At 39.1% G+C, this 12,169-nt stretch overlaps 2 protein-coding genes across 2 annotated transcripts in view; both read left to right on the top strand.

The window, feature by feature from the left end:
• Window positions 1-4,988, top strand: part of LOC118227262 (myelin-associated glycoprotein-like) — a 63,081-nt gene extending 58,093 nt beyond the window's left edge. The window contains exon 4 of the mRNA XM_035417483.1: window positions 4,807-4,988. Within this exon, the coding sequence (XP_035273374.1) occupies window positions 4,807-4,937 (131 nt within the window). The 3' untranslated portion in view covers window positions 4,938-4,988. The remainder of the gene's footprint in view (window positions 1-4,806) is intronic.
• LOC118232529 overlaps window positions 1-12,169 on the top strand; it is a 302,745-nt gene that overhangs the window by 144,190 nt on the left and 146,386 nt on the right. The gene's annotated exons all lie outside the window — the stretch shown is intronic.

The following is a 12,169-nucleotide window of genomic DNA, read 5'->3' as shown; positions in this document are numbered from 1 at the left end:
TGTTGTGTAGTTTTTCCAGTGAATTATTCATTTTGATTCCATTAGCAGTTTTGTTCAACTGAAAACTCAGTTCTAATGTTCATGGATGTAGCCAGTCAGCTGACATCAGATGTGATAGAGACAGACATGATTATTCAAATAATAATAATTATTATGCATCGAGTAAAATATCATTAAAATTAGTTCAGTTCCTGGTTGTAGCCTTCAGAGCAGCAATGTTCAATAGGATTCAGGTCCCGTGAGTGACTAGCCAAGAACATTCCACGTTTTGGCCCTGAAAATATCTTTCATTTGTAAGGCCCTGCAGGGAGCTGTAGTGGAAGGCCGGTATTTCCATTCCGGTGGCTTCACCCCCTTCCAATTGCCAGCTCCGCCCCCTTGTTAACCCACCTGAAAACCATTCTGCCTAATGAAGCTCAGTATAAGTAGGAGCCCATACAGCTGTGAAGGTGTGGGAGTTTGCTTTGCAAAAAACACTGTGTGAGTGCTACAGATATCGTGTTGGAACCTGTGAATGACCTGTGTCCTGTCTGAGTGCCCGATTACCTTTTGACCTATTTTCTGTGTGAGGAACTGAAATGTGTACTGAACTGTGCTTGTTTTTTGACCACTTCTTTTGTCTTTTGTCAAATTGTCAAATTAAAGTTGACAATTTGCACTTTGACCTCTCATTCATTATTTACTGCATCATTTAAACTCCAATGTTCTGGAGTAAAGAACCAAAGTAACAAAAATTGCATCGCTGTCCAAATACTTATGGCCGCACTGTAAACACGCACATATTTTGGTTAATCTGTAACAACGCGGTGTCAAAATAACAAAGGAACCACAATACATACATACAAAAAAAAAATTCTAAACATTGCCCAGCATTGGGTGTTTCAGGATATTCCTACTAATGTACCATGACAGAGAAAAAGTCGAAGTTCAGGAGCTGTTTCAGACACCAGTGGAAAGGTTTCATGTAGGCACACACGAGCACTTCCTCTGTTGTGTTCAACTATACTTGTGCTCTGCAGGCTGAGTGTCAGTGTGCAGTAGAGAGACAGACTGGATATTCTTCTGTTCTACAGTAAGTACATTTCCACCTGTGTAGCGCTTGGCTCAGTCAAACTACTGATTATCTTTAGACTGCCACTATGATTAGCATATAATTAAAAATAACTACTCTGAAGCTCATATATAGTGTCAATAATGGAAATGTTTTATGATCATTTCTTCCCTGGATACTTTGTGGCTGTCAGGGATTTTGTTTTTTGAATGAAGATATGTTTTTGAAGAAATTGAGATTCAGGTAGTATAACGTGTATTTCTGTATTGATGCATATGACAGTCAATATCATGGCAACGTCATGTTAATAATGGCTCATTGTTCAATTATAGTGCTTACATTTCACTGAAGATGGATGGTAATTTTTAAAAGCCTTTTTTTTTGCATTTTTATCCATAGTCTATTTTTAAAGTATTTGCTTTGATGTTATTTAGAAGTACTGAGTTGCTATGGTTGTATATATAAAACAAAAGAGATAAAATCAAGCCTGTACTTTCATGAACATGTAGGGAAAGCTTTCTCGTTAATAAAAAAGACCTTGGTTCGTAGATATAAATGATCAATTAAAACATTACAGCCATATGAAATGGAGTTGCAAGGACTTTGTGCCTTGATCACATATTCTAGTCAACAATGAAATAATACAAAACCATTCTTAACAAATGTCTTGCCAATATATACGCATACAGTATAATCTGTTGATAAATTCAAAATCGTTTGATGCTTTGTACCATTTAAACGATAAAACGCCATTCCTAATAGTAACTGTTTGGTGGGGCCCCAGTGTTGGTACCAAAAAGCCACACTTGCAAACAGCTTCAGGGAAACGAGCCATACAGGAAGTGCACTCTAGACCGATGAGGTCTGGTGCTTTAGCCATAAGGGAGGTGCTGTAAAAAGACATTCCATGGGTTTGATGATCAGATTGTTCATAGATTTATCTGCAATGCAAATCACTTTAGATTACATATTATCACAGCCAATGATTTTGGCTGCTGCTCTGTTCCCGTTCTGAATTTCTACAGTACCTTCATCATGACTGCACCTTTACATCATGAGAACATGAGTACATTCAGCCTGATCACCAACAGGAAGTCAACGTAGAACGTTTGGTCCTCCAAAATGACTAGACTAGTGACAGCGGTGGTGTTGTTGAAGCGAATTTGACCACAGAAATAAAAAATAAAAAAGGAAAAAGAGGAAATTAAGATTTCCGTGCACCCCATTCCCCCCACTCTAAATCCCTTCTCCTCGACTTGTTTTGTTTGAATAATTTAGCCATTTATTTCATTGTATTTATGCCAAGCAGGTTATAGTTTATTGCATAAAATATAAAAACAAAAAGCAAACAAAGTCTAATGACACATCTGACAGACCTCAAACCCAGGGTTCTGGCAGAAGAGGATGTCGCGCTGACCACAGCGCTGAACTAGCACAGCGGTTATACCGCCACTCTAGTGTATGAGCCTGTTCTCCCCATCAGCACGGAAACACAGTACGCTTATGGTCGAAATGACCTTGTGTGCTACATAGGCAATCATGTGGGTATATTCATGTATTCCTGTGTACAGAATGTTGACAGTACTAATGGACTGCACACTTACCCACAATACAGTGCCCTGGAATACTGAAAATCGGACTCCAGTGTCTCACATGCTGCATCAGAGTTTTCACTGAACTGATTTTCACTGACACAAAAAGACTGCATGTAGGCAAATAAAGAAAGCATTTGCTGCTGTCCATTCATTCTGTAAATAATGTGTAGTTATGCTAGTTAGGTTATTGCAGGCCTTCCTTACATGCACAAAGTGTATTTACTTCATGGGCAGTGTGTTCAAATAGCTTTCCAAATTGAATGTAATTGCATTTTATTTACAAAATTAAAAGGCAATTACACAGGATTAACAGGATTTAAGCAGAATAAACCGTCTGTCATTTTCATACAGTGAACTTCTTGTGTGTTCTGATAAAGTCGTAGACACTCAGTGGAGTGTTGACATGTCCAGTGTGTAAGGGCTGAATGACTGTGGCCGTGTTGTCTTCATTTCTTGAGCTCATGAGTTCCTTTCTTTGGCTCTGTCAGGACACTCATTCACAACACATAACAGCCTATTTCATGTGGTTTCATTGATTTCTAGGATATACCTGGGGCCCAGAGGAGCTGGACTACAGACAACACCACATGTGAACCAATTCCTGAACAAATATAATTGTTTTATTTAAATATGCATTCTAAACTCTTCTGCAGTCTTTTGTCCATCAATTATGCTCTGTTTTGAGCATTGAGGTTTATTAAAGAATTATGTTTATGGCAAGATGTGTGGTTTATGGCAGTCTGTAGGACAGCCTACAATACATACAAATTATTAATAAAACACCTGAGATAAACTTGTGTAATATTCCCCAGGGTGTAAGTGCTGTTTCCTAATTTCAGTTCCTCTGCTCCTCAGAGTCATGATTGAAGCAGAGAGGTTAATCCTCATTGGCTGCCTGCTGCAAGGTGGGTCATTAAAGGGGTGGGGTCTAACTCTACACTGCAGAAATGTAGCGATCCAAAAGGATTACTGTATTTCAAGACAGGTGACAAATTAAAGGAAAAACTTGAACAAACGAGTGGAGAAACATAATGAATGCAGACGCTTCCCTACAGGTGTACTGCATGATACAATTACGCAATTATCAGCCTATCATGCTCTGTGGCATGTATAAAATTGATGAGCAGGCCAAGTAGACCTTGATTTTAGATCAAGATAGAAAGAGGAAAAGATCAAAGTGACTTTGAAAGAGGGTTCATTATTGCAGCACGGATGGCAGGAGCATTAGTCACAAAGACTGCTCAACTGGCTAGTGTTTCAATAGGAACAGGAACTAAAATGACATCTGCCATTAAATCTATAAGAAAGACATCTGTAAATAGGATCAGAAATTGTGGTCAAAAGCGAATGTCAATGCAGGACGTGATCAGACTGTGTCAGCAAGAACAGTTCATCCACACACAAATATTCTGTATTAAATGTTGTGAGGTCTGTAAAGCTCCTGTTGTTTGTGTATAAAGCTGAAGCTGATCCAATCCCCATATAGCTGCTGTATTCACAGTGTTGTGTTGTGTGTGTTGCAGGTGCCCTGGGGAGAAAGTTTGAAGTCTGGATGCCTCAGAGTATAGAAGCTCTAAGCGGATCCTGTGTGCTGATTCCCTGCAGATTTGATATAGAGTATAAATATGACAATGACCTGACAGCTAAGGCTATAGGTCTCTGGAGAAAAAGATTACACTATGGAAAAATTGTTTTTAATTCCAGCAGAACTGACAACGAAATTAAAGGAACATTAATTGGAAAACTGGAGGAGAAGAACTGCACCACAATCCTGAATCGCTTCCCTTTGTCTCATATTGATACTTATTTCTTCAGATTGGAATCCCAGACTCCTCTCATGCATGGTTTCCTACAGTGTCAAAATTAACGTACAAGGTACTGAATTTTCTGTTATGCCTTTTTTTACTGTGTGCCATTGTGTTTATGCTGGGACCATACGTTTTTAAAATTAGGTGGAGGAGATAGAAATGCTGTCTTATATCAGAAATACACCTTGGATGCAGAAAAATAAAGAATTCAAAAGAAATGACTTGTAGTACATTACACATAATACTGTAAATACTGTATGTTAGTCAGACTGTTAATGTGGTGATTAGTTTGCGTTGACTCTCCAATCCTGAGACAGACAGTAACCCGTCCTCATGTCTCCATGTCTCCTAGACTCTCCACCCAAACCCAAGTTAACCCCAGAGAGGGTGGAGGTGAAGGAGGGGACCTTTGTGAGTTTGAACTGCTTTGCTGCAGCTCCCTGTCCCAAACTCCCCCCAAATCTGACATGGACCCCAGGCTGAGTGACAGTGTGGATCAACTGCAAGAGAATGAGGATCGAACCAAATCGGTGTCTTCTGTTTCTGACCTTCACTGCTTCCCACCTCCATGATGGGCAGGAGTTCACCTGCAGGGCACTTTACACACTGCAACATGGAGACATTCAGAAGACATCTGAGGCCAGTCTGACTCTCAGTGTTCTATGTAAGAAAGCTGGATTTGAGTTTGCCTTAAGCATAAGTCCATGAGACAACTGATTTTACATCTTTCCATCCAACCAGCAGTGGCTTTCATTGTTACAGTACACTATAAATGTGAAAATGTGTTTCATTTTATTTTAATTAGTTTTACATTTTATTTTAATTTTAAAAATAGCACAATTTGTACAGATGATTTAAAATATACAGAAACTCAGTTCAAAGTAAATTTTACAAGTAACATATTTTCATAGCTCCTAGATCCCCATGATACCACCCCCAAAAAATCTGAGTACAATAATTTATCCATCTTTAATGGCTGGTTTTGATTGCGAGCTAGGAAAGAAATGTGAAAATGCATGAGCAGTCGATTCTGTGCTCTGTTTTACAAATATGGTTAATTCAGAGTGAGGTCTCAAAGCACACAAAAATGGTTGTTTTATGTTTATTAACTGTTAATTTTGCAATGGCAAAAGGATAGTTTTCTGTATTGACTTTTTAAAAAGAAATATTTTTCTTTCAGATCCTCCTAAGAACACCTCAGTGTCAGTCAGCCCCTCTGGTTCAGTGTTAGAGGGCAGCTCTGTGACTCTGACCTGCAGCAGTAATGCCAACCCAGCAGTGCAGAACTACTCCTGGTATAAAGTGAATGGACAGAGATAAACACTGTAGGAATGGACAAAATATCACCTTCACTGTGACTGAGTCCAGTGGCAGCGAACAGTACTACTGTGAAGCACAGAATGAACATGGCAAGGAGAACTCAACTGTACAACTGGAAGTTGATTGTAAGTTTACCATCCTACTAATTATATGTCCATTAATTTTATTTTTGCAAAATAAATGTGCTTTATATTTATTCTAATGTTATCACCACAGAAACATGAACACGTTTATTGTTTTTCACACTGGAGAACCAGGGAATCCTGTTTACCATCTTTTAATATTTAATCACATCAGTTTTTTGAACGTGGATTGAGAGTTGATCATAACTGAAAAACATATAACAGAACTACAGATATAAATGAATCTTTTTTTTTTCCCATTCGACCCCAAGAAATGATTGGTTCTCACTGGGGATAAAACAGGCAGAAAGAGCCTTTTTTGTGATAAATGGCTGGGTGGTAGTGTAGTATAGGGGTCAGTGACCTGGTCTTGTAAATTATAGGGTGTAGGTTTGAATCCCAGGTGGCACACTGCATTGTACTCTGAAGCAGTGTACTTACTGAACTGTGTCAGTATTTATTCAGTTATAGAAAACGATACTATTCAAAAAAATAAATAAATAAACTAGTGTTAGTAGTTCTAGTTAAGCATTTCTCCTCAATGCCCTTTTATATAAAATATAAAATGTGTTGAACAGGTACGAACGAAGATTGAATATAATGGACTTTAATGCCAACTTCCCCTGAACTGTTCTTCATGTACAATAATGCTTTTTTCCCTCTCCATAGTCTGTACATACTGTACATGTTGTATATAGTCTGTGACAACAATGTTTTGGCAGCATGGGTCTAGTTATGTAAAATCAATGTGTTTCCAGGGCAATTTTTATCGGGAGTTAGGAAAAAATATCAAATGCATGAGTAGTTGCATTTGCACTCAAAAAAGTTAATTAAACTAAAAGTTAATTTTACTAAAAAAAAAAGTTGTGTTTTTTAAATTGTTTATTTTACAACGGCAATAGGGAGGTTTACCCTCATAAAAGACACATTATTTTTCTTCCAGATCCTCCTAAGAACACCTCAGTGTCAATCAGTCCCTCCTGTTCTTTGTTGGTGGGCAGCTCTGTGACTCTGACCTGCAGCAGTAATGCCAACCCAGCAGTGCAGGACTACACCTGGTATAAAGTGAATGGGACAGAGATGAACACTGTAGGAACTGGACAGAATCTCACCTTCACTGTGACTGAGTCCAGTGGCAGTGAACAGTACTACTGTGAAGCTCAGAATGAACATGGCAAGGACAACTCAGCAAATGTCCAACTAAACGTGATATGTATGTTCAGTGCATCTATTATATAATTGTATAAATCATATTATTGTTATATGTGTGCAGCTGTGCTGTTTGTAACTGTGGATCCTGTGTTCAGACATGCTTCAGATATCTGGCTCTGGGAGCTGCAGCAGAACTGAAGCAGAGATCAGCTGCTCCTGTGAGAGCCGTGGGAATCCCTCTCCCAGCATGGAGTGGCGTGTGTCTGGACTGCGGGTCACTAACTCTACTGACAGAGTCATCAGGGAGGAGCAGCTGGGGAACACAGGCCTGAGGAGCTCCCTCACCATGCGCCAATCACAGGGAGACACGCCCACTCTCCTCTGCATCAGCACCAACACTCTCGGCTCCACCAGCCTCCAGCTCCACCTCCCGTCTCCACAGCAACGCTGGGGTATTTACATATATGGCTTTTTATAATTGTGTACTTTTACTGTATGCCATAAAGCCTACACAACATTGTTATAAACATGATGTAACACCTGTTATTACTATTTACAACAGCTCATTAAAGACTTGCCAACTATTTACTTGTTACTCCACCCTTACTAATCCTGTGGAGGTGCGTTATTTATTTTTTATGGTTTGCAGGCAGTAGGTTTCCAATTCTGTGTAAGATAGTTTCTACTTTTTTCTATCCTGCCTTCCAAGGTGGAGATTATTCAAAACTCCGGTTTCTCTGTCTTCGTGTGGACAAGAAAAACAGAGCATTATGACAACGCTGACATCATGACGTCAACTCGCGCTTCAGTTACCATGGCAATTGCTGTATTGCGCATGCGGCAATCGTTTTAGCGTTCTCCTGTGGACGGAGATATTTTTTTAAATGCCGCTCGTGTGGATAGGTTTTTTCTTTTAACGGAGGGGGAAAAAACTATGTTTTAAGAAAAATCCGTATATGTGTGGACAGGGACAGGGCCTAAAATGTGGGAATATTTTTACATTTTACTGTTCATAAACACTCTCACTGTTGGATTTCTGTAAACAAGAGAAGTCTGTTAATGTCTTTCAATATATTTTTAGGCATGAATTAAGTTCTACATCATGACTGTTTTTTTTTTCAGGAGTACAATACAGTTATCTGCTGTTATATGTTATCATAGCAGGACTGATTTGTCTGAATGTATTGACAATTGGATTCAGTATCTTCAAAATGAAAAGGTGAGTATATCTTTTCAATTTGATCTTTTATTTATTAAATGTTGACAAAATGTACCTTTGTCATAATAGTTTTAAAACAAATGATAAGTTTTTACTGTACCTCGTTTTAGCAGATTTTTCAACTGAAAACAATTTGCAATCACAACCTGAAGAATCAAAGTGGATGAGAATGCAAGTGTTGCATAGTATAAGTATTATAGAGAGTATTATAGTTACAAAAAGGCATTTATTCTTTCAGTAAAATCTCACTAAAATTAAAACCATCCCTTACAGTATATGACTGAGGTCTGCAGAGGCATATTGTATGAGCAGAGGCAATAACACATTCTCTCTCTACTCTGATTTTCATGTCTCCAGTTTGTCTAGAACACTGAAGGTGAGTCTCACCATCCTTTCCTCCTCTTCCTCTTCTGAAACACTCTGTCTGCAGCTCAGCCTGATTTCACCTCTATTTTACATTCACACCATCTGTGTGTCTTTTCCTTTAAAGGGAGGGAGGGACGGGGACACATATGACAGTCTGCAGCTCCCAACATCAGCCATGATATGACGTGCTGCAGGTGAGCAAGTGTGACACAGAGAAATACACACCAGGGGGCGCCACTACGCTGGTTAATCACATTTCTGAAACATATGCAGATTCTCTCAGTATCAGAGACGTGTGTAGTAAAGACAGGATCAGATCTGTGTTTGCTTTTAATCAGTCAGTTCAAATAGAGGTGAGAACCTCCCAGACTCAACTGAAGGACTGAAATGCTCTATGGCCGTGGTTCTCAACTGGTGGGTCGCGACCCAAAAATGGGTCGTGGGGTCATTTTGAGTGGGTCGCAGATGTGTGCATAAAAAAAAAAAAAAAAATTGAGGGAAAAAGTATTCAGAATTTCTGATGTGGCGCTTTTATTTTGAAGGACATACGTTTCCCATGACACAGCGCGCGTGCAGTAGCATTTTCTGCCAGCGTTGTTATGACAGTAACATTCGAGCATTTGTAAACATGGGGACAAAAGAGACATTGAGGACAAAAGAGAGGGACCAAAACCTCAAGTGTGTTGTGTGCAGCGAAGTTCTGGCACATGAAAGCATGAAGCCATCAAAAATGAAACGCCATTTAGAAACGAAACACTCCGCTCATAAAGACAAACCTGTAGTACTTTCAAAGATGACTTCAGGAGCTGAGGGCATCGCAAAAGTGCCTAACGTCTTCATGTTTGAAGCAAGAGCAGGCACTCCGTGCATCTTACCACGTAGCTCACCGTATTGCAAAGTCCAAGAAGCCCCACACCATTGCAGAAGACCTTATCTTACCTAGCCGTTGACATGGTCAGAGAGGCGCTGGATCAATCTGCTGCGGATAAACGGAAGACCATACCACTGTCGAATGATTCCATAAGTAGGCGGATTAAGAAATGTCCGATGACATCAAACAACAGACCACAGCTCGCGTCAAGGCAAGTGCTCACTATGCATTACAGATGGACGAATCCACAGACATCGCTAACCATGCGATTTTACTTGTTTATGTGAGGCATGTGTGGGAAGGGGACTTGCAGGAGCAATTTCTCTGCACTAGAGATTTCCAACTGCAGAGGACATTTTCAGTACTGTGGATTTGTACTTGGGTTCGGTGGGCCTAAGCTGGGATATGTGCGTTGTCAGGAGCAAAAAATCCCCAGTTATCTCATTAGTTCCCCCAAACTTAGGTCTGTTATGTCAGCCTTATGATGAAGGGTTCAAGTAAAGTGCTACTGAATATTCTTCATAATACAGTGCTGTTCAGCATCCCCTGATAGGGTAATCTCTGCTACAGTTAAATTTAGATTCTTGAAACTTGATAAGTATCACCAGTTTAAACTTGTTTAAAAAGCATATATGCCTGTAATTCAAGATAAGTCTGCCTTTTTATTATGGGTTTTTAGCCTTAGTTGCGCGTTTATTGTTTATTTCATGTTTTTAACAGTGCATGAAGGCATTGTGTATTGCTGCACTATTTTTTTGTGAAATAAATTAGAGTGGTTCAAAAATTTCAGAAATTTGGGTTACGACTTAATGACTAAGGAAAATGTGGGTCCTGAGGCTAGACCAGTTGAGAACCACTGCTCTATGGAATCACATTGGATTGGATACAGTTGACACTCGCACTTAACTCTGACTGATGCTATTTTTTCCACAAAATGAAAGCTGGCAAACTCAGAATAAATATGTACGGATTCTCAAAAGAATTTTTACAAAATTGAAGAAGTTTTTGATTAATATTATTGCTGTTCACTGATATTTATTTTTATAATTGGAAGAAAACTTTCACATTTTCTTCATGATATGATCATAAGCCCTGCCTGATCCCTCCACTGACGGAATGATTTCAAGTGCCAAAGTGTGGCTCTGATCAAGATATGGAGGTTTAAATAACCAAACATTGTGTGTGTGCGTGTGTTTGTGCATGCATGTGCATGCATGTGTGTGTGTGTGTGTGTGTGTGCCTGTGTGTTTGTGCATGCTTGTGCATGTGTGTGTTTGTGTTTGTGTGTATGTGTGTGTACGTGTGTTTGTGTGTGTGTGTGCGTCCGTGTGTGTGCGTGTGTGTGCGTCCGTGTGTTTGTGCACGCGTGTGCATGCGTGTGTGTGTGTGTTTGTTTGTTTGCGTGTGTGTGTGTGTTTGTGTGTGTGTCTGTGTGTAGGTAAAAAACAAGCATCAGGAAGACCCTGGGACTTCACAAGAAGAGAACAATTACTACCAGAACCCTGGAGATGGAAATTGAGACCAACTGCAGCTCATTAAAAATGTGATCATGTTGTGTTTTCTGAAAAGCTATTGTTTAAAGAAAACAACTGAATGCAGTGTCACTTTTATTTTGTATGTTCAAGAGGGATTTTCTTCAGATTTATCTTTTTTATTTGATATTTATCCTGGCAGAAATTTTTTGTTTTATCCATTCTGATTTTTAATCATCTTTACAGAATATTTTTTGTTCATTGTCCATTTCCGACATCTTCACTGAATTCACTCATTTCTGAGAAATAGAAATTCATTTTCCATCCCAATGAATTTTCAACAATTGCTGTTGTGGGACAGATTGACAGTAAATTTTAAGTAAACCAAATGTTTTTTTTTTTATTCTTTATTCTTTAAACTCAAAAACGGAAGAAAAAAAAATAATGGACTCTACACTATATAATTTATACAGTATAATATACACTATTGCATGGATATTTTAAACCTGAATTTTGATGTTTCTCAATTTAATGTTTTGACGGTGTGTATGAAGGAAGTATTAAACCATCGATCACTGTGTTTGATAGAGCAGTTTGAAAACATTTCCTTCCTGCTCCTCTGTTTTTGACCAGTGCTTCTTCGCCTGGTCCAGGGGACCCACTGTGTATGCTGGTTTTTGTTCCAACCATAGAAACATGCTCTGTATTGTCATGAGCTGGTCGTTGTTCTTAATTAGGAACTAATTGCTCTTAAGTAGAATTTTTACATCTATTGAAGGACAATTGTGTCAGGCTGAGCGGGGGAATGGACCCAAACGCAGAGTCAAAAAACACTCAAAATCCAAAGGTAAACACAAAACCGAGGAAGTTACTTTTAATAAATACAAAAACAACGAAAACAAAGCCGTGCAAAGCAAGTCAAAAATGGACAAAGTTCTTAACACGCAAAAACAGAAAATGCAGAAATTCAAAAACAATGCAAAAACAGAGCATGGGCAGGGAGGAAAACACTCAGGGCAAAACACTGAGTCACAAGTACACGAAGGAGCACAAACCGAAACACAATCCAAAACGCACACAAAAAAGGATCCAGCACCTGAGTCATTACATTACATTACATTACATTACATTACATTACATTACATTACAGGCATTTGGCAGACGCTCTTATCCAGAGCGACGTACAACAAGTG

This window comes from Anguilla anguilla, chromosome 1 (assembly GCF_013347855.1).
Source record: "Anguilla anguilla isolate fAngAng1 chromosome 1, fAngAng1.pri, whole genome shotgun sequence".
In the NCBI taxonomy this organism is placed as follows: domain Eukaryota; kingdom Metazoa; phylum Chordata; class Actinopteri; order Anguilliformes; family Anguillidae; genus Anguilla; species Anguilla anguilla.
This window is presented reverse-complemented; position numbering and strand designations above follow the sequence as displayed.